The sequence below is a fragment of the Pan troglodytes genome, chromosome 2, assembly GCF_028858775.2.
Source record: "Pan troglodytes isolate AG18354 chromosome 2, NHGRI_mPanTro3-v2.0_pri, whole genome shotgun sequence".
NCBI lineage: Eukaryota > Metazoa > Chordata > Mammalia > Primates > Hominidae > Pan > Pan troglodytes.
This window is the reverse complement of record NC_086015.1, coordinates 140972418-140994924: the sequence shown is the minus strand read 5'-3', so window position 1 is coordinate 140994924 and position 22507 is coordinate 140972418. Positions and strand designations below refer to the sequence as shown.

The following is a 22507-nucleotide window of genomic DNA, read 5'->3' as shown; positions in this document are numbered from 1 at the left end:
CAAAAATTTCCTGGTGTGACCCATTTGTTGGTCACACCTTCCCCTAGTTCTCAACCCTCAGCAACCAGTGATCTTTTCTTCATCACCATACTTTTATCTTTTCAAGAATGTCACGTAAATGAAAGAAATTATGCTGAGTGAAAAAGCCAGTCTTGCCTGGTTTTATATTTTTAAATAAACACAGCGAGCCTTTTTAAACATTTGACACAGAAACTGAATACGAGGCAGTAAAAAGACACATTTGTAAACTAGACTTGTTTTTCCATGCCCCCGTACAGACTTACCCTCAACTCTTTACAAAACTTCGTCTCCCAGGAAGTCTTCCCGAATTGATTCTTCCAAACATCTTTACCCTCTTGTTCTGGGCCTTGTCCTCTCACACTCTCCTTCTCTCCTTGTCACTTTCTCAGGAAGTCAGTTCTGAGCATGGATTAAGCAGCATGACACAGGAAAAAGTGCATATTCTCTGCAGACACACAGATCTCAATATGCACCTGGGTCTGTAAGGACGGTGGGCCGGGTACTTAGTCTCCTGGATCCGCAAGGTAGAATCACATTACCCTGAAGAGTTGCAGTAACTAGTAAAGATGGAATGAGAAGATGAACACAAAGCCCCCGGCATAGCATAGGCAGTCAACACACAGGCAGTCATTACTTTGAGCCACCAGTATTAATAGTGCTGCTTGTCTGTCACAGTGCCCACAGACCATTCCACCAGAGGCTTCGCACGTGTACAGGCACAAAAACAAAAGCATTCAGTATCAAAAGAAGGCCCAAAACAATGGACTAAATGTTTCCTTTTCTCATTCATTGTTCTGGCAGCATAGGGAAGTGTAGCCTACATAAAGGTAGGCCCCAAATGACTTTTCTCTGCCACCGTCCCCTGTGTGACCTTAACCATGACACTTTGCTGTTCCTGGCCCTTGATTTTTTTTTTTTTAATCTGGAAATGGGAGGGTGACCTCAAAGCTCTCAAGTGTTTCTCTAAGCTCTAAACTTCTAAAGCCCCAGGTAGGCCAGACATGGTGGTGAATGCCTGTAATCCCAGAATATTGGGAGGCTGAGGCAGGAGGATTGCTTGAGCCTAGGAGTTCAAGACCAGCCTGGGCAACATAGTGAGACCCCATCTCTACAAAAATACAAAAAACATTAGCTGGATGTGATGGCATATGCCTGTAATCTCAACTACTAGAGAGGCTGAGGCGGGAGTATAGCTTTAGCCCAGGAGGTCGAGGTTGCCTGGGTGACGGAGCAAGGCCTTGTCTCAAAAAATATATAAAATAAAATGAAATAAGACTCTGGGAGGCCTGACACGGTGGCTCACGCCTGTAATCCCAGCACTTTGGGAGGCCAAGGTGGCTGGATAGCCTGAGGTCAGGAGTTCGAGACCAGCCTGGCCAACATGGTGAAACCCCATCTCTACTAAAAAAAATACAAAAAATTAGCTGGGCATGGTGGCAGGCACTTGTAATCCCAGCTACTCGGGAGGCTGAGGCAGGAGAATCACTTGAACCCAGAAGGCAGAGGTTGCAGTGAGCCGAGATTGTGCCACTGCACTCTAGCCTGGGCAACAAGATCGAAACTCGGTCTCAAAAAAAAAAAAAAAAAAGAAAGAAAGAAAAAAAGACTCTGGGTATGCACAGACCACAGCTTTAAAGTTTAGTAATTTCTTATAAGCCCTTTCACCATTCTATCTGGGTTAAAACTCTGTTTTCTGACCCTGAAGGTGTGGACCAAACCCTCTCCCTTAGTTTATTATTCTGCATGTCATTGGGTCTACATAAAAACTGGAGAGATTATTTAAGTGAATCTAGATTGTATAAACAATGACTGAACAACTGATTTTTTTAAACTATACTGGGTTTTCCAGCTTAAATATCATAGGAAAGGAAAAAGAGAGAAATCTAAATTAATAAAGTAGTCCACTCCATTAGTTTCTACCAGGTAGATACAATTTAATAATAATACATGACACTTGTTATATTTTATAGGCATTTACTATATGCCAGGAAGGCTAGGCACCCTGCATGTTATCCCATTTAATCTTCCTAACATATCTGTAGCAAGGTGTTGTGATTGCCATTTTAATCCTCCTTTTAACTGAGGAGTAAACAAACCCAGAGAGAGGTAGGGTACATAGCCTATGGTTATACAGGGAGTAAGTGGCAGAAAAGTAGATGGAGCCAAATAAAGTGCAGGTAATTTCAGATCAGGAATTATATTCATTAGCATCACTAAGGGGAAGACAGTAGTCTCCAGGGTTTGGCTTTGTCCCCCTGAATTCTTAGTATCAAAAAGGGCCTGAATGCAACTAGCACATCCTGACTATGAACCAAAGTAAAAGGGTGTAGAGGGAAAGGAATGGTAAGGAGCTGAGGTAAAGAGAGACAGTGGGGACACTACAGCAGGTGAAGCGGGAGAAGAAAGAGATGACGGATGTGAGGAGTCGGGCTCCCAGAGCGGGCAACTAACAGAGGCTGAGAATTTCCAAGAGGTCCTGGCTCTGGGAAAGAAGATTCAGGGAACACAGAAAGAAGGAACAGGAGGCCTTTGGGGCTGTAATTATCTAACAGGACTGTGATGAAAACAGGAGTCCGAGCTGCTGAATTGGGGAACAGGGGGAGATGGATAATATTTTCTCTAGCCTCATTGCCAAGAAACTCATTAAAATCCCCTTTCCATTTCCAACTCCTCAGTATCCAAAAGGCCAGTGTTTCTGAAACTGGAGAGATTTTCTTCTTTTCAGTATAACTGGGGGAAACAAATAAGATACATCAATTTAAAATTTTCTAAACCATTTCCCCTTCATCCCACCACATTGTGCTATGAAGAAAAGAAATAACCTTTTAAAATGATGGGAAAACTGTAGCCACAGGGAGAGGGGGAAAAGGCTGGGGATTCTCTTTGTATCATTTTTTAGAAGAAAAAGTATAATGTCGTTTTCAAGAGATGAACAGAGTAGACCCTAAGCCGATATTCTCATTCACCATAAAAATATATGGGGAAAAGGAATCCTGAATTCAAAAGAAGATTTTTTAAAGGGGTGAAAAAAGAGAAAACACTCAAAATTATATCTAACATTAATTGTGTGGCATGATACTTAAGTACTTTACAACCATTGTGTCCTTTAATCCTCAAAATAATCCTGTAAGGCCTTCAGGGCTATCATTACCTACGAAGACTATTTCAATTTCCATTTTGCAGATGAGGTAAGTGAGACACAGAGAGGTTAAGCAACTTGCTAATGTTGGCATAGCTAGCAAGGAGTAGTTCTAGGATTTAGGCCCAGAGGGTCTAACTTTTAATACCCAAGTGATTAGCCAAAATGCTAATCTGCAGCCTCAAAAGAATGAGAAAGACAAAACAAATCCAAAGCGGAAAAGTCCCAATGAATTGCTTATTGTGCCAAGGTAAGATGAAGGACATTAGGACTCTGGAGAAATGTATGTTGACTTGAGGAAAGAACGATAGAGATGCAAGAGATACAGGTCTAGAAGTGTGATAGGGTGATAGCAAGAATCCCAAACTGGGAGGGAAAAAAGATCTGAATTTCAGGTCCTCTTCGTATTGGCTTTGTGACTGTAGGCAAGCCACTTAACTTCCCAAAGCTCCAGCCTCCTCTGTAAAATAATACCTGAGACCACGTAGTTGTGAGGACTGCTGTGAGACTGAGTTGACTGAATGGAAAAGCAGTGTTAGCTAGGTGGTGTTACACATAGTCATTAAAGCTGTGGAATACCCCAGGAGGTTTAGAGCACCATGTAATAAACAAATAAACAAAATTAGCACAAGTCTGCAAGAAAATGCTTGATTTGTTGGGTGCTTTTTGCTTTTGTGGGGGCTAAACTCTTCCACTGGCTGGCTTGCTTTTCTTTCTTTCTTTCTTTCTTTCTTTCTTTCTTTCTTTCTTTCTTTCTTTCTTTCTTTCTTTCTTTCTTTCTCTTTCTTCTTTCTTTCTTTCTTTTTACTTTTACTGAAGGCTCATTTCGAATCTGTGCTGCGAGTAACAAATCTGAGACAATGTGATGTTGGAAACAACCATAGACTTTGAAAGGCCACAGATTAAGAATTCAGTTCTCTGAGGCCACGACATGCTCCAAGATAAAACAAATATCCAGGGGAAGGCAGGCAGTTTGGGCAGTATGCAGCACCTGGACCCTGCCTGACTGAGGAGACTACATTCCTTGACACTAGTGACTTACCCACAATTGGACTGCTTATGGTTAGTGGCCTTTCCCTTCCCTTCCTGCTTTCTCCTGCCCAGACGACCTTCTTAAAGGATAGGCAGGCCCTGGCTCTCAAAACCCATTCAGGTCCTTCTTCCCTTAGAGCTCCTTTCATGGAAATGTGTTAGGTTTTACGCAATATAATTAACAGACTGAAGACAGTCTGAGTAACCAAGATAAGGTTTAGCACCACCGAGAAAGTGTTTAAACTTTATGAGAGAACCTGGTGAATCTTCACACCCTCTACCCTCAAGAGATAGTGCTAATTGCCTGATAGTTTTTTTTTTTTTCTTTGCCTCTGAGAAAGATGATAGAAGGAAAGAGTACTGGGCCAATACCTAAAAGACTTAGGTGCTAGGCCAGGATTTCCAGTTGTCAGGCTGTGTGACCTTGGAAAATTGGCTTTACTCCTCTGATCTCTCATTTTCCTCAAGTGGTAAACTGAGCACTTTAAATTGGTGTTTTCCAAAGTAATTTGAGAAATTATCTCTGTTACAGGGGAATAAATTTAATTTTGATTAGTATTACAAAAAATCTATTACAACAAACTTATGATTTATATGCATTATTGCTTGGGATAAGGCTAAAGTGAAAAAGCGAGTCAATTTAAAGAAAAGTCTGAAAGTAAATAATATTATAGATGGATGTGACTAAAACTGTGACGGTGGAATTTGAAAGAAGATCATAAGGGACCTTCAGTCCCTTATCAAAGGGCAGAGTCCAGGACGAGCACTTAGCCATCGCTTCTGTTTTTCTACTTGGCACCCCCCCAGTTTGTCCTCCCATCCTTCGTCATGCCTTTCTGTCAGCGTTTGTGAGAAACCTGCCCAACACACCCATCCAATGCTCTGCAGTCCTTTGGTATAAAATTATAATTGGCACAAGTGATCATGTCATCAATTGCAGTTCACAAGTAAAAGTTTTTGTAAGACCAATAACATTTCAAATCGTCTTTTAATTTTTATAAAATTATCAAATCTTGCTCACAGGTCTCTGGCCCTTAGTTCTCCAAGAACTCACTCTTCTGGCTCCACAATTCATTTTTTCATGTGACTTGTTAGGGATCATCTGTATTCCAACTGAGGGTGGAATTCTAAATCTAGAAGAATGAGTAAACGAGCATGTTTCAGAGAAGCTCTATAAAAGTTGAGCCCAAAACAACTGAGAGGCTTTGGAAAATCCCGATATTGCCTTAAACATAAATATTGTAATCAGTAACTTTTTATTTATGGCAAGGTTTGAACCTTCCAGAAAGATGCATCGAATGCAAACTATTATTAGCAGGGAAATGCAAAAGCCACTTGGTATTCCATGGTTGATACCCAACAGCTCAATGCAGTCTGAGCAAGGAAGAAACATTGTTCCTATCTCAAGACAAAGACATAGAGATTGGGCAGATTTGAAGAATCTAGTTTAGAAATTCAAGGGGACGCTTTTACACTGTTGGTGGGACTGTAAACTAGTTCAACCATTGTGGAAGTCAGTGTGGCGATTCCTCAGGGATCTAGAACTAGAAATACCATTTGACCCAGCCATCCCATTACTGGGTATATACCCAAATGACTATAAATCATGCTGCTATAAAGACACATGCACACGTATGTTTATTGCGGCATTATTCACAATAGCAAAGACTTGGAACCAACCCAAATGTCCAACAATGATAGATTGGATTAAGAAAATGTGGCACATATACACCATGGAATACTATGCAGCCATAAAAAATGATGAGTTCATATCCTTTGTAGGGACATGGATGAAATTGGAAACCATCATTCTCAGTAAACTATCGCAAGAACAAAAAACCAAACACCGCATATTCTCACTCATAGGTGGGAATTGAACAATGAGATCACATGGACACAGGAAGGGGAATATCATACTCTGGGGACTGTGGTGGGGAGGGGGGAGGGGGGAGGGATAGCATTGGGAGATATACCTAATGCTAGATGACGAGTTAGTGGGTGCAGCGCACCAGCATGGCACATGTATACATATGTAACTAACCTGCACAATGTGCACATGTACCCTAAAACTTAAAGTATAAAAAAAAAAAAAAAAAAAAAGAAATTCAAGGGGACGATCAGGGTAACAGATTTACTAAACCCGATTAAGCGCAGGGGAACAAGACATAGGACTTTCAGGAATATTTTTTCTTTCCTTCCCAACATATTTACTTTCAATTGCTAAGCTGTGTGGTAAAGAAGGCTGCTCTGGAGTGAGCATAATGAAATGGGACTGGAAGGGGCTGGGGGCTCATCTGGTAGGCTTTGCAGGAAATCCGTGTCTGTAAATGTGCCTCTCATATGTGATGATTTGGGATCACCCTGGTGGTGTCCTGGTCCCTAGCTCTGCCTGCAAGACTCAGAAGCAGCCAGTAAGACTTGGGATGATAAAGCTGAAGCAGTGTGGGCCCAACTAGTAAGAGTTCAGTGACAGGAGATGTTGATCAGTTTTGATTCTGAATATTCTAGGTCAAACTGAGACAGGGAAGGTGTTTCAGCTCCTCCCCCTTACCCCCCTTCCTTGGACTCTTCCTCAGCTGTGAATGCCATGGGTTCTTTGTTCCTTCCTTTACCCACCTCCAGTAAGCCTTTGATTTTAAAGACAGTAGTGGGAAGACAGAGAGCTTGGATATAGCAGCTCCATGTGAGGTCTGTGAGCTCTTGGGTAAGTCACTTAATGTCTCTGAGCCTTACTTTCCTCATATCTGAAATTGGCATAATAGCAGTACCTACCTAATAATGCTTTGGGGAGAATTTAACAAGATAAAATACCTAAGGCACAAACTTCTTTGCACAGAATGCTCAATTAATAACCATCTAATAAACCATGTGGCTCCCTCTTATTGCAAACAGAGTACATCTTTCCAGAGAATATGGAGACAAATCTTCAGAGTCCTGGAAAGAGATACAATAAATTAAAGCATATTCCTAAAACACATTTTAATGAAAGAAAAAGCAATCTCATTTAATTCATTAGTTGAGATGATACTTAAACACTGTTAACAATGTTGGATTTTCTTTTAGTCACTGATTGCAGAGAAATCAAAATCTTACTCATTCGCATCCAGTGGACTATTTTACACCAATCCAGGCATAGTCGATGCCACGGGAAGTAAAATACAAGTTTTCTGACTTCTTTTTCTGCATCCAAGCCAGGACTTCATTAAATGAATGGTCTGAAGCTTGGTGCTCAGCCTTTAGCTTTTGTGCCAGGCAATATCTCTACCAGGTTCCAACAGACTTCCAGGGCTGGCCTGATGGCACTTCAGGTTTTTTTCTTTAAGTATCATAGATTTCTCCTAGTAAGACAGTCAGAGCTTTTGATGCTGCCCTTTCTTATCAAGGGAAGGAATATATGAATGAAGTTGACACCATCAGTAGGGAATTAAGGCCAATTCTTAAAATTTTCATGATTAATTGGCAGTGGCATGCTGATCCCTTCGCCATCACTTTCCTACCTTGCTTCATTGACAGAGGTGTGGAATCTTAGCATAGAGGGTCTGAATTCTTCTGGGGAGTAGGAAATTATTTGCTGTTCAGGAAAGTAAGGAATTTGAACCATAAGGGGCTGGCGAATGCATTAACTAATTAAGGCCTTTTCAACTGGTTTCCCCCTTACTAACTAAAGGAATACATTTTGACTTCTAGTTGAAACTCAGAGGATGACCAAAAGACAGAAATTAATGAATATCCTTTTTGGCCTCAATCCAAAGAACTATTTTTCTTTCTGAGTTTATCCTACTCTTGAGCCCTCCCCAGTGAAGAAGAATGAAATCATAATGGCAATTTTCTTTCTGGCAACAGTTCATCACAAATGAAATTTACCTGTGTTCTTCCAGGTTGTCTCATAAAAGAATGAGGGCTGTTTCTCTCAAGGGTTTGATGATTTCAGATGTCCATCTAGAGCATAAGGAAGATAACCTAATTTCTGTTTCCATAAAAAATACTGGAGGACAAGAAGGCAATGTTCCCGTGGAATGTCCTCTAAGAGCTGATATGGGTGGGAGGTCAAGAGCATGTCCTCCCAAAGGCAGAAGCTCTTGATTTGCCAAGAAAGCTTGAGAAGAGGCCACCTGCAGAAGGATGGGGCTGTTGCAGAGAGACACTAATCATGAGACAAGGATTCATATTTTCTAAGAAATTTCTCCTTCTAAAATAAAAAATCCAAACCCACCTTCATTATCACTTATTTCACCTGTTTATTATAAAATGTTTTCGGGCAATGTTGCAGCATCTTCAATTATCTGCAAAGGAGCTAAGTTTTTTTGATTTAGACAGCAGATTGACCTCCCATCTGACTTCAATCCTTTCTACCAAATAGGTTGGCCATGAATGCTCCTGTAGTTGTGTGACACACTTTGAATTTCACCAAGCATGTGGTAACAAGGCTGGTCTGAGCCCCAGGTGTCAGTTGAAACTCCCACAGCAGCAGAGAGGGAGTCATCTGTATTTATACCAAGTTTGTGTTCACATTAGCTCAGAGTATAACCGATTTATACAAATACGTAAATGTCTCATTGTAAACCCAAAGTATGTTCAGACAGAGAAAAGTTCAGCTCACCTTTTCTACAGATGACATATCTTCAGGCCTTCAGTTCTTTTCTTCTCCATTTAGTTCTCAATGATAACTCAGAGCAAATGAAGCCTTCTAACTAGGTATAATTATGACAAACATTGAAGAGCCCAGGAAGTAAAAGACAATGGTAAGAAACAATTCTAAAATGTCTTAAAGCTGCCCTCTCGTTCAGCTGAATTATATCATAAGCACTTGCTACAAATAAGTCTATAGAGTTTGAGTTAAAACATCCATGAGACATTTTAACTTCTGCCTAAACTGCTAATCCTTTTGCCTCATACTCACTTTGGTTGATTAAAAATTAGGTGATTAAGAAAATGGATTACCACAGTGAGAGAAAGTGAGACCAGGAAGAAGCAGGCATGACAAAGAATTATACTGATAATTTATGAAGACCTAGAAAGAAAATTTCTGATTCATCAATAGTATTTACAGGTTAAAAAAAAAAAGAAAACTAAACAAGAGGAGGAGAAAGGAATAAGACAGAAAAAAAAAAGGTTGAAGGAAACGGTCTTCAGTCTGGAGAAGATTCATCCTGTGGGAATGCATTGCTGTCTTAAACAATGTACTGTTTTTCTTACTTATGAAAACCAGCAACAGATGCTGGTTGTTGGTCTTGTCCTTGCTTAGATCTATAGGTCTCCAGTCATTCATTTGCGTGTCATTGAAAGAGGAGATGACACTATGTTACCCCTTTATTTGGGAGAATATGGAGGAAATATCTGTCATACTGGTCATCAATTTTTATTTCAGGAAAAGTAAAACATATTCTTATGTAATCTTCTCCAGCATTTAGAAGCTCCTCAAATGACTGCACCTCTCATTTCTTTCTTAATATGTGCAAATTTTACTATACTTTTTTTGGACCTGGAAACTTTAAACACAAAAGATTTGATGTTGCTCATACCTTGAGCAAGCAGGAAATCCTTAGGGAAATGTGAACTACTTCATACTTATTAAAACAGCTATTTTAATAAAACAATGAATTATTGACCCAACATCTGACTCATCTTTTACTACATTTTTTAAGTTACAGGAAGGTTTATAACTAATAAATTTCTTTGTATTGCATGCATATCTTACGAAAAAATAATTGCATATCTTCTGCATATATTCTTAACCACTGGCATGTTGTATGTACTCAAACTGCAGTAGTAATGAGATGTGAATATGGGTAAAATTTTGTTCTAAAATCATAAATCATAATGCTGAATTATGAGGGGGTAATTATTTAACAACAACAACAAAACCTTCTCTCTTTACTTATCTTTACCTACTTCATCTCAATCTCACACTATTTTTTAAAAGAAAACTTCATTGCATATTCTAGCAAAGTGTATTGGTAGGGGAAGGTTTAACAGAGCCAGAGAGAATGTGCAAGGAGTGAGAAAGTGAATTGATGGATGGATGGTTAAATGAATATAAATGAACTGACACCTTTACAGGAAAATAACATTTCTTTTCTTTTTTTATTCTATAGATCAGTGGGTTTTGTATCTGTAATTCTTTCATATCAGCAAAGAGGAAATAAACTCTCATGTAAATCATTTTCCCCCCATCTGTAGCATATTAAAACCATGCCTTTTTTTTCTTTTAAGCAGACTCTTTTTTCCGTATTTGCTTATCAGTTCATCCACCATTACATTTTAAATGAAATTGCAAGACCCTTGTCCCTCCCCCAAATTTCAGCCTGATGTAGGAAAGTGGAAAGCAGACTTTTCTTGCTTTAGAATAGTGACCTAGATTCAATTACAGATAGACCCAGAAGAGAGAAGTGACACCTCACAATTTTCTTAGAGGTCCTGAAAAAATTAGAAATCTCAAAACAATACTTAATGGAAAAGAATCTGTTTATTTCTCCCCATTTTCCATCTTATTTCTTCTCTGCCTTAATTGCATTGCTTTGGTCCATTTAATTGTTCCTGGTATAACATCACAATAGGTTTCCCACGGGATATTTCTGAATCATAAAAACGGGCATTTCAAGGAAATTTCTGAGTTTGGCTTTTGAGGGTGAGTGTGTACACACAGAGTATGTGTAATTCTGCAAACTGAACCCAGATAAGATGGAAAAAAATCTCTTAAAAGGCACATTTTCCCTTGCATCCTTCAAAAAAGCAAACAAATTACATTAATAAAATACACTTATTATAATCGCATTGCAGACAAAGCATTGAAGGCGGAAAGCGGGTGTATATATTTTACTGTTTTCCCAATTACTGTAGAAAAATGTGGTCAAAAGAAATAGAAAGAGGGAAGAACCCTGTGATTCCGCTTATTGACTTTTATCACTAAATTAAGCATATAAATGACCTGAGCTGGTGGCTTGGTATATTAAATTAAAAAAAGAAGAACAATGATTCTCTCTTCTTTTTCCCTCCCTCTCTGATCTCAGCCTGAAAGGAGTCTTCGAGAGATAAGAAAGATGGGATTCGGTCCCCGCTACTCGGGTGGATCCTGCTTACCGCGAGCGGGGAGGCGGTTGCCTTCCGTGCAGGATTTCCGTTGAGGGCTCACAATAAGCGGTCTCAAGCGGGGGCACATTCCCCGCCACTTCCGCGGTCCCTCAAACAAACAAAGAAGCCAAAGTCGGCTGTCCCAAGACCAATGTAAGCGCTTAGGAAGCTTTGAGGCGCTTGAGGGCGAGGCAGGCTGCCGTGGGCAGGTGTGAACACCTCAGCCCTCGCGGCGGGTTTGGAGCCGCCCAGCGTAGGAAGAGGGCAGAAGTGGGCTCGCGTCTATGCGGGTATTCGAAATGAAAAAGAGCTGCAAACGGCACAAAAGTCCGGGGGCTAGGCGCAGGAAAACAGAGCAAGAGAGCTGCCTTAGTTCTCAAACACTGCATATGGATGGGTGTTCCCCGGAAGATTATTCTAGACCCTGTGAAAGAAGTCTCCACTGGGCGCCGGCCACGGCATTGGGGTGCGCGCCTGCTCTGCGAGAAGGGTCCCCCAGGCCGCGCGGGGGAACGCAGGAGACGCCTGTCCCCGGGGGAACCAGCGGAGGATTGTTTCATTTCAAAGTGAAAATCTGCAGGCTTTGGGAAACGATATTCAAAAAAGTATATAATCTCCATATGCCGCTCAATGGAGGATCCTCATAATTTACAGCGGCAGATAAGGCTAGAGGGTGTAATAAAAAATCTGAAGCCCTCCCCTCCCCCCTCGCCGCCTCCCCGGAATTGCACCTTGGGCAGCGGAGCAGAATCCGGAATGTGAACTTCTCCCGACATATGTTTCCCGCAGATAAGTAAACAATCTGGACGTGAAATGGAAATGGTAATTAATGCAGTAATGCTGTTACACCTCGAGTGTGCAAATCCCATTGACTCGCCGCGCCACGGGGGGTGCCGGGCGTACGGGGACCGGTGGCGTGCGCCCAGGCTGCCCACTCCCTCCCTCCTCTCTCCCTCCTCCCTAGGTCCCCGGGCGGGGCGTCCAGAAATCCCGCAGGGATGTGGACGGGCTGCGGGAAGCAAGGAGCTGCTTAAGCGGCGTTCGGGACTCCCGGCTCTCGGCCCTTGGAGGACTGGGCGGGTGCTCTGCGTTTGCCTCGACAGCCGCACCTCTCACCCACCTCCCTCGGTTATCACCGCCGCGCTAGCGCTAGCAGGGCCTCCTCGGGGCTCGGGTGCAGCCCGGCCCTGAAGCACCTAGGAGAGCCTGAGCTCGGGCGACAGAGGCCTGGAGGCAGAGGGAACCCTCAAACTTAGTGCGGCGGGTGGCCCTGAGTGCGGCGGTCAGGTCTTTCTCTCCTCTCTGTTCCGGGGCCAAGTGCTGCCGGGTTGTCTGGCGAGAGTTTTTCTGAAGTTTCTTTCCATCCTCGCACCGAAAGCGCGGATCGTGTATGAATTGCTTTTCTTACGGACCTAAGTGGAAAAGTTTGGAAAAGGCCACTGCCCTCCAGAGTAGAGCAACTTCTCCACTTTGTAGCAAAGAGGAAACTTGAGGCCTCCTTTCAGCCTCTGTCCGGCCTGGGCACCCGTTCACTTCCTCAACCCAGACCCAGTGCTTGGGCTTTTGGGGGATCGGGGAGGATGCCTAGCGCAGGGATTCGAGCGAAAAGGATGCAGAATCAGGGGTGGCAGCCAAGGGACGTCCCCGACCCGCAGCCCTTCCCGCTTCCGAAGAGAACACCTTGCTCACCCGACCCCAGAAGCTGGGCAGAAGCCTGCGATGACGGCTCTGCGGGACCCAGGGCAAGGGGCTGGGCTAGAAAGTGAGTAACGAGGCCCCGTCTTTTCTGACTTCAGGCTCCTTCCTAGTGTGACAGCCGGCAACGCCCAAGCCCCGGAACCTGGGCGCACACAGAGCCGGGATTCCGTGGGGCCGACCGCGAATCTCTGGTTTTAAGTAGACGCCCCAGGATTTCTAGCGCCCCCATCCGCCATCAATTTCATTATTTTCTTAATTACTCTGCCGTGGCCCAGCTCCTGCGCTTCTGGTTCCAGGCCGATGCCCATCCCTGCAGCGTCAGGAAAGAAACCAGCCCAAGTAGCTCTCCCACTGCTAGGTCCACTAGAGCCTAGGAGGCAGGGCAGGGCAGGGCAGGACAGAGGCCAGGAGAGCACGCACCTCGGTGGAGGCGGGAAGCTCTCCTGCATCCAAATCTAACGGACCCCTTCTGTCCCTGTGCCTCTTCCTCTCACACTCACACACAATCCACTCAGCAAATAGATGAGAATTCTTTACACAAATCTTGTGAATTAGGTGATATTCAAATTCAAATGGTTTGAAATTCGCTGTCCACTTGAACAATGGTAACAAGGCCTGAGCTGGGGAGGAGATGAAGGAAACAAGAGTGCTGACACCACAGCTTGCCAAGTTTTCCGGGCCCTGGCAGTCTCGGATCTCTCAAGAGAAGCTGACCGGCGGGACACACTTCCCTAAATGGTGAGCTGTATTGAAAGTACCTTGGCCCTACTCAGACGGAAACATCATCCCGCTTTGGTTCACCGGAGATTCCTACAGGTTAGCTCGCTCCAGTTCCAAAATGCAAACGTTAAGGGGGTCTCAGATGTCAGTCACTCACACCTCAGCGTAATTTACTCAAAGTAGCTGGTCTTTTCCGTCTTTAAAGTTATCGCGCCTAAGGAAATTAATATTTAAATAGAAAAACTCGGAAACTGGAAGGGAATCAAAGATTTTTGGAGTCAGATCCAAAACCGAGAAGTGCATGAAAGGCTGACGGAGTTCTCGGAATGAGGGAGGCCAGAGGCGGAAAGGGGTCAAGAATTCCACATCTCTCAGAAGATGTAGCCAGTGTACCCCTGAGCCAGATGGCAGCCAAGGTTTAAGAAAGCAAACCTAGGTAAAACCCAAACAACTCTGCTCCTGCCGCGCCGGCGCAGATGGCTGCCACCCCAGCAGCATGCTGTTCAGGTCTCTGCTGTCCTAGGGAACACCCAGCAGAGGAGCGACGGCGCTGAACGCGGCATGTATTTGGGTCACTTTTGGCGGGGAGAGGGGTCCCGGGGAAGCAATGGGAGCCTCAGGCGAGAGGTCCGGGCCCTCCCTGCCAACCCCGCTCGAAGGAGGCCCAGGTTGCTAAGCGAGAGAAGTCTGGGGCTCCCTGGCTGCCGGACGCGTGCCTAACGCAGAGGGATCTGCAGAACCTCCTCCTGCAGGGCCACGGGCGCCCCTTGCAGCGCCGGAGTTCAGGTTCTCCGGATGCCAGGAGTCTGTCCAGGGCAACTCTTGGCTGCTCTTTGCTGCGCGACGCGCGCTCGGGAGAAGCGGCTCTTCTCCACTCCGGGCGGGCGGGGCGCTCCTCTCCCTACAGGTTTGCTTTAATGATTTTCTTGAAAGAAAGAGACAGTTGTGAGCAAACAGGTTTGACAGGGACTGCTGCCCCCCCACACCCCCCAGGGGATTTCTTTTTGTCTGCGCCTGACTTCAAAGTCAGTAATCGGCCCCTGTCAGCGGCGTGACGAGAAGGATTTTGGCTGTTTGTTAGGGCGAGTCGCGGCCGCGCACCTCGGCGGACGCTCCGCAGCCCTCGGGGCGAAGGAGGCAAAGCTGAGGCAGGCCCTTGCGGGGATGGGGGTGGGGGCAGAGGTTGGGACCAGGTCTAAGGAGGGCAGATGGCTGGGGAAGGCCAGTCTGAGAAGGAAGGAAACGAAGTGTGATGGCCAAAAACCGCCCGAGCCAAGTCTTTGACTTTAGGTCCCAGGACCCGAACTGGGCCCCCGGCTCTTTGCAGGCTGGAAAGAGGTCTCAGCCACCTCTGAGTGAGGCCGCAGCCCCCTGAGCGCCTCTTTTCTACGGCGCACCCTAGTTTCCTAATTCCCCATCTGAGCCTAAGACCAAGCGCAACCCGGAACCCTGGTTTCGGTTTTCCAGCTTCAGCCACCGTCCGAGGCCTTTGCCCCTCGCACTTTGCCCTCGCACTCGCCACGTGCCCCTTTCCAGCCTAACCCTTCAGGTTTGCTTCAGGTGGGGTCGTGGACGCCAGGTTCTTTCTCCAGCTGGGGGGCTCTGTGTGCCCAGGGCGCTCCTGCGCTGGGATCTGCGAGGAGATACCCAGAGCCCTGTAAGCTTCATCTTAGGAGATATTAAGGGACACTGAGCTATGGGGGCTATCAGAGCGGCTGACAGGACTGTCAGTTGGGGTTATATCAGACAGGAAAACCGTGGCGTCTCCGTCCCAGGCCTCCTGGGCTTCCTAGGGGGCGGGAGGAGGGGCCTTCCCTAAGCGCCCAGGCCCCCAGACCGGACGGCCACCAGAGGCAAGTCACTTCCTAATTGTCTCGATTTGTAAAAGGGTTTTGTAATGCTAAGTAAGCGTGGCGCAGCCAGCCCGGCCTCCCCCTACACCTCCCTCAGCCCGCCTTTGTTTACCTTCGCCTGATCGCTCATTTATTTATCTATCTATTATTTATAGGCGTCCTCTCCTATTCAGCGCCCGTGTATGTTAATTGTGTTATACCATTTAATTCTAACATCGGTCTCAAAAGAGCTCTTAATGAGAAAAGCATATACAACATGGATCACTTTGCTATTCAGCTTAGCCAGATGGACAACTGCTAACTTTTTTTTTTTTTAATAATGAAAATCCCCCTTTGACAAAGGGGATCGGATGAATAGGCTCCAAATAACACCTCAAACACTTCTAATTGTTTTGAGGACAATATGCTAATCCGCGGGTTTCGGCTTTGGTGTCTGTTGACAACGTTTCCCGTGCACTTGGAGCCACCGACTCCTTTGGAAACAGCGGAGGCAAGCGTACAAATCTCTCAACAGCAGCAGAAAGCCCACAAACCTCTAGGCTGCCCCACCTCCCACCCCACAGCATATCAAAGCTAGTGGGAAAAGCACGCAAATTAAGGAAAACCACGCGTGAGCGCGGCTTTTGGGGTGAGACTCCAAGACCAAGGGTGGAAAGCACCCTTCGATTTTGAGAACAAATTCCAAAGAGTTTTGCTGGATAACATCGGAGGGTCGTTTCTCCTCAGGAAAGACAATAATTTTCAAGAAAACATTCACCCGGAGGGGAAAGAAAAGGACTCTTTTCCTTGTTTAACATCGTGGGCTGTGCTTTTATTTGATTTTTTACGATTTTTAAAAACTCCTTGCCTGAGCCATGACAATGTCGCCTTCCTTTTCCCTTTGCTCCTGCAGGGTCTCAGTAAAAAGTGTTCGACATTCTGGGGCGGGGACCTATGGCACATTTTTCTGCATTTCTTAGAGTTTTATTTTTTAACTTAGGAACCAGTATCAAGCACCAAATCCCCAGAAGAGTGGGCAGCAACCTTTCCAAACACCTAAAAAGGCAGAATACCTGATTCCCCCAGTCTTCTCCCATGCTTTGAACTTAAACATCCAATGCAGGACGGGGTGTTCAGCGCGCAACTGGTTCCCAGGAGACTCGGTGCTTCTCCCTACTCCTTCAGCGTTTGGTTTTTTAAAAAGTAAACTCACCCAGATCTCAGCGGTCTGGGTCGGCCTTTGACTTAGTTCATTCATTCCTTGAAGTGGCCTGACCCTTTTGGGAAGAACGGGAGGAGAGAGTGAAGTCCCAGGGAACGATACCTTTGTCTAGCCTCTAAAGGCAAAAAGCAGTCTCCAGGGCGCATTCCGGACGGATCCGAAGCTCTAGGCCCTTCTACACCCAACCCGCAGACCACCAAGCTGGGCCAACGGGGGGCAGCCACCAGCCATCACTGCTTAAAGTCGCTCTATGCACTTTCAGCCTCCCCGCACCCGACTTTCCAGTCCCTCCAGCCTGGCTCCTGACTTCATATTTTAGGCACATCAAAGGTTACTTTTTTACAATGACAGATTGTCTTTATTCAAAACGTCTTTGTTCAACAAATGAACAGAGCAACGAGGTAAAATCCTTCTAGGTACATTTCCAAGACATCGTCAAAACATTTATGACCATTTAGGTTGTTTTTGTTCTTTTAATTTTTTGTTCACCTTCTACTTCCTGACTTCATAACCCGACATTCTGTCTAAAAGTAAACTTAGGTCTCTAGAAGCACTGCTTTACACAAAGTAAATAACCATGTAGGTCCTTTTTGTTTTCCCTTTAAAGAAGCAAACACTATCATAGCATGGTTTTAAATAGAAATGTTTCCCTTTCTGTAATTTAAAACTTTGAAGCCTTTCCCCCCCATACATGAAGAGCAAATGGCTCCTAGTTGTGTCTGATGGCAAAACACAGAGACACAGCTAACTCTTTTCTTCAGGGGACAAAAGGAAAAAATATATGCATATTGTAGATATAATATCAGAATCTGGGAGTTCAGAGTCCAAAGCCTATCCGAGGAGAGTGAAGGGGATATAAATAAAGCAAAACTGCCTACTTTTTTGTCCAAAGGGGGTACAGTCGGAGATTTGTTTTGGGAGAGTCGGGATAGGGGCAGCTGTGTAGCTGACATAACGTTTGCAAGTTTCCGGCACCTGTCTGCGCCTTGGGTCCGGGAGGACGCCCCACCCTTCCCCCTGGAAGAGAGAGGAAAAGTCTGGGTGGTGTAAGGGACAGCGGCAGGGCTGACCCCGGAGGCGTCTGCAGGCCGGGGCTAGGCTCAGAGGACAGGGTGCAGACCCGGCTTTCAGACCACGCCTCAGGTCCGGGCCGGGCTGGGGGTTACATGGCCGTAGCGTGGGCTGACGAATAAGGGTCTATGCCAGTCTTGGTCATGCCTGGGAAGAGGATGTAGGCGACGGGGGGCTGCAGGGTGGAGGCAGACCAGGCGGTACAGTTACAGGGCACCACGTAGCCAGGGTTGGTGGGGGACGGGTGCGTGTGCGTGTGCTGGCTGGGGCAGCTGAGGCTGCCGAAGGCGCCGTTCTGGTAGCCCAGGGTGGACGCGTAGGGCAGAGCGCCGGTGGCCAAGGTGTGGGGCACTTCGCCCATCTTCTGGATGGCGCTCGAGCTAAACTGCGCGGGGTCCAGCAGGGAGTAGGGCGCCGAGGCCGGCGGCAAGAAGGCCCGGGCTTTCTCGGGCGCGCTCAGGAGGCCGTCGGAGGCCCCCACGGGCAGGCCAGCCGCCTTGAGCGGGTCCGTGTCGCCCAGGTAGGGCAAGGGGAAGACATACCTGTCCTTCTTGAGCAGGTTCTTGGGCTTGCGCCGAGGTCGGTACTTGTAGTCAGGGTGCTCCTTCATGTGCTGGGCGCGTAGCCGCTTGGCTTCATCGATGTATGGCCGCTTCTCTGCCTCGGACAGAAGCTTCCATTCGGCGCCTAGGCGTTTGCTGATCTCCGAGTTGTGCATCTTGGGGTTTTCCTGGGCCATCTTGCGCCGCTGGCCCCGGGACCATACCATGAAGGCGTTCATGGGCCGCTTGATGTGGTCTGAAGGTTTGGACATGGTCCCGGCGGCTAGGTGGGTGGGGGTAGGGAGTGCAAGGGTTCTGCAGACGAGCCTGGGCGCGGCTGGCCGTCTGTCTGTCCGTCCTGAGCCGGGGTTCTGCACTCCCCTCGCCTTGGCGCCGCTGAGGGGAAGCCAGAGAGAAGCGCTGACCCCACAAAGTTCAGCTGATCATGCCAGTCCCAGCGCCCAGGCAGCCCCGGGGGAGCGAGTGGGGGCAGAAAGGGTGGGGGAGGAGAGGGCGATCGGCCGGGGGGCTTCAGGCACCAGGGGCTGGGGCCCAAGTATCGGAGTCTCTGGGATTAAGTGGCCAGGTAATTTTTTAGCCAGGGCAAGAAGCTCCTCCTTCTCCCCCTCTCCACCTTTGCCTTCTCTAGTTCCCTTCTCTCCTCTTGCGTTTCCAGTTGTGGCTCCCCCCTCCCGTGGCTTTCCCGGAGCTGCCGCGCCTAGCGCTGCACCTGGCTGAGAATGCGGGGAGGCTGGTGAACGAGAGCCAAAAGCGGCGAAGTTCAAAGGCGAGGTGGGCCGGGACTGCACGCACTCTGACATAAGCGCGGGGCGGCGACTCCCCAACCTGGGCGCCAATCAGCAGCAGAGAAGCCGAGGGGGCGCACCTGCCAACACGCCGGTGCAAGAAACAGGGAGCGCGACTGGTGGGGGCGGGGAGAGGTGTGAGGGACAGAGGCAGAGAGAGGGCTAGAGCAGAGAGGCTAGCTCTAGACTGGGGACTTCGGTTCCACATTGTCTCGGGCACTGTCAACAAATAAAACTCTTCCGCGTCTCCTGTTTCCTTTCCCGGTTGTGAAAGAGAATTAGGGCTTGAAATACAAAGGCCGGGGAAGGGACAGCAAAGGGAGCGAGGCGAGAGCTTGTGTTAATAAATAGGACAGCTTTGCTCGAAATGCAAGGACAGCACTTTGCCCTCTTGTCAAATATCCTTGGAAGAGAAAAATAACATATAGCAGGCTCAGGGTAAAAGCGAAATAAACTTTTCGCGCCCCACCCTAGGCGGTGCTTTGGCAGTGTTCTCCCGGGAAGCCCCTGCAACTAGGCATCCACCCCTGCCCCAGGATGCGGCGCCCGGGCGTAGCGCTGGGACCCTGGGTGGCGGAGCAATGTTGTCTGACCTGCTCCTGGAAGGCCTCGCGTCAGGCAATGCAGAGATTTCGCGCCCTAGTTGGTGAGCCCTTAAAAGCACTACGACCTGTTCTTCACTTTTGGGGCAGGGATGGGGCTGAGATTTCTATTGCAGTTCCCATTTATGTTATTATTATTTAGTGTCTTTAAACCTCCAACTTTTACTCCACAAATGTTCATACCGTAAGAAGAGCCTGGAGGCTGGGTATGGGGCTCTTCCCGGTGCCCCTTCTGCAGTGGCCCTAGAGCGGAGTCTCACGGTGTATCGCAACCAGGGTCGGTTTGTCCCTGGGCGCCTCTTCCCACCCAGGGAGGCTGTGAGACTCTTTTCTTGCGTCAAATGAGCATTCTTCGGGTAAAGAGGACGAAATAACCCGCAGAGCCAACCTGCGCGCCTGTTTCCTTTGAATAATTGCCTGCCCGATGTGAAATGCCCTTGGGGGAAATATTTATTAAATGGAAACCATTGTCCCAGGCCCGGCGGGACCTGCGTGTGTTCCAGGCTTATTGGCTTTTGCACCATTCTCTCTTGGGAGGACCGGCCAGAAACGCGCAAGGCTCCGTTGGCTCCGAGGGGCTAGGAGTGGGGGAGGGTGACAGGGAATTAGGAGGCCGGAAGGGAGGATCTTTCTCTAGCATGTAGTGTATCAAGTTTGAGGAGAAGACTTTGCTTCCCCTTCCTAAAATTAGAAAGACGCGTGGAACTTCTCACCCTTGGCGCACTTTTCAGAGAGGTGGGCAATATCCCCATTTTACAGATTAGGAAACTAAGGTTGAGAAAAACTAGGTGATTTGTCAAAAGTGACTCCGGGAGTGATGCTTGATGTGTAGGATTTGAAAATCCCTATTTTTACCCCCATTCCACTAGACGTCACGCCTAGGGATTTCATGGCGCTGCAGCCCAATGTGGAACACCTGATAAGACTATTGGGGCAATCGACACCTGCCATGCAGATAAACCACGCTGGAAAGACTGATCCTGCGCTTGATTTGCTTAGCCATGGGCTCCACCTCCGAGGGCTGGCAAACAGGTGCACAGCCTTTACATTCCTTCCCAACCCCAGCTCTGGCCTTTCTCCAGAGCCTCCATCCAGCCCTGTAACCCTGCTTTCTCTGCAGGAAGTTTCATTTAGCTTAGGGTCTCAGGAAGCAAATGCACTTTTCAGCCCAGTCTGGAAAGGGTTTCCGAGCGTCGCTGGCAACCCCTACTCAGGTCTGACCAAAGGTGCGCTATATTCAGAGCCAGCCAGGGATAGGAGATTCAGGAACCACCCAATTCTAATTCTACTGGGCGATCCCGACGGCTTTGGGAAGGAATGAGAGAAATACTGATATCTGCAGCGAGATCCAGCGTTCGGAGGGGACCCGCCAATCTCTCACTCTAGAACACCCCAGGGGACACCAAACGCACACCCAAAGGTCTGGGTTAATGCAAACCAAGCTCTTGGAAATTACTCAGCAAGGGGATCTGGCACAAGGTCCTACGTCCTTTCTCTCCTCTCAGTTTCCAAGATAATCCTTTCCAGTTGCCCGGAGGCAGTTCGGGCAGGCGAGCGCCTTCCTGCAATTCCTCATATTTCCTTCTCCTCAAACGCCCGAGCTCCTCTCCAAGCTTCTTGTGTTCAGCCTTGGGTCTCAGTCCAATGCGCAGTCCAATTCGCAATGAGGAGCGGAGTGATACGAAGGGCGTTCGATGGTGGGCAGGGCGCCAGCTGACCCCCCGACGTTTCGGAGACCCCGATTGCCTGGTCCAGCTGCACTGACCTAGGAAGGGGCCAGCATCAGCGCTGCGCGTCTTGGCCTTGAGACAGGAACTCCGCGCGGGGAGGGAACGCAGGGTTGAGGGCTGCACCTTCCAGGCCGTGCATCAGCTTGTCTCCTAGGCGAACTGCAAAGCCACGCACACCCCTTACGCAGTACCGGTGACCACCGGTTTATTCAACACTCTTTAGAGCTGTGGCGGGAGCAGGAGTTCCCGTGATCCTGGGGTCTGGCCTGGTGCTGTCTCCAGCAGGTGCCTCTACTGCGCCGCGCTGTCCCTTCACGCTGTGCCTCCCTGACGGGTCTAAACCACCGGGTAGCACGTCCTGGAGACGTGACCCCTGAGGAGAGTCAGCAACTTCGGTCACAACCAGAACAAGCATTAGGACAGAGGTTGCCTAAATACTCCTCCTGCTTTGTCCACGGCCTGAAGTTTGGCCCCAGGCTACCAGTTCATTCTCCTCCAGGGCTGGAGATATCGCTTGGATGAGGTCTTTCCGCTTGCACATTTGCCTGGAGAAGCTGTGCACACGTTCAGTACACAGCGCAGCTACTCAAGGTCCGCTGCGTGCCGGCCTTAGCAAGGCGTCCGAACCCCCGAGCAACAGGGATTTTGTCAGGGAACCGTCGCTGTTTCCCGGAAGTGAAGGAAGAGGCCTCTAAGGGCACCGACCTAATCTGCTTCTCTCCGGGCCTTTCGTCTCCCTCCAGGGCGCAGAGCGTCCAGGATGCGCCTTCCTCTTTTCTGGCTCTGGGCCTCTCCTTTCACGCAGCTCCTGCGCGTACCTCAGGTATCAGTACAAGCCTCTCACTGCCTATGGGGAGACTTTTCTGTTTCCTGGGCTGGGCTAGGACCCCTTCTATGCTCTCACTCTCACACTTCCATTTCAATCCCTGTTCCCCAGCCTCGTGTGGGTCCCTGTCGCAGTCGGTGCAGTCCACCAGACTTCGAGCTTCTCTGGGGCTGTGGCTGCGTGTTATTCATCTTG

The 22507-nt window shown here is 47.6% G+C and overlaps 1 protein-coding gene and 1 long non-coding RNA gene across 3 annotated transcripts; both read right to left on the bottom strand.

Moving 5' to 3' along the window:
- Positions 1–5161: 5161 nt before the first annotated feature.
- On the bottom strand, positions 5162–11494 carry LOC100614210 (uncharacterized). Of its 2 annotated transcripts, none has more exons than XR_001713652.4 (5): positions 11273–11494; positions 8793–8883; positions 8057–8131; positions 7004–7126; positions 5162–5325 (listed from the first exon to the last, which is right to left on the bottom strand). It is a non-coding gene; the product is annotated as an uncharacterized LOC100614210 (long non-coding RNA). The 2 variants fall into 2 exon arrangements; XR_679210.5 differs by having other exon boundaries at positions 8793–8879; positions 11273–11492.
- Positions 11495–17070: 5576 nt separating this feature from the next.
- On the bottom strand, positions 17071–19090 carry SOX14 (SRY-box transcription factor 14). The gene has a single exon (XM_526317.6). The coding sequence runs from the start codon at positions 18618–18620 to the stop codon at positions 17898–17900; it is 723 nt and encodes a 240-aa protein (XP_526317.2). The 5' UTR covers positions 18621–19090; the 3' UTR covers positions 17071–17897.
- Between the last annotated feature and the right edge of the window lie 3417 nt (positions 19091–22507).

Bases quoted from the DNA above. Each gene is read 5' to 3' on its own strand.
- SOX14 (XM_526317.6), bottom strand. From the start codon at position 18,620: ATGTCCAAACCTTCAGACCACATCAAGCGGCCCATGAACGCCTTCATG.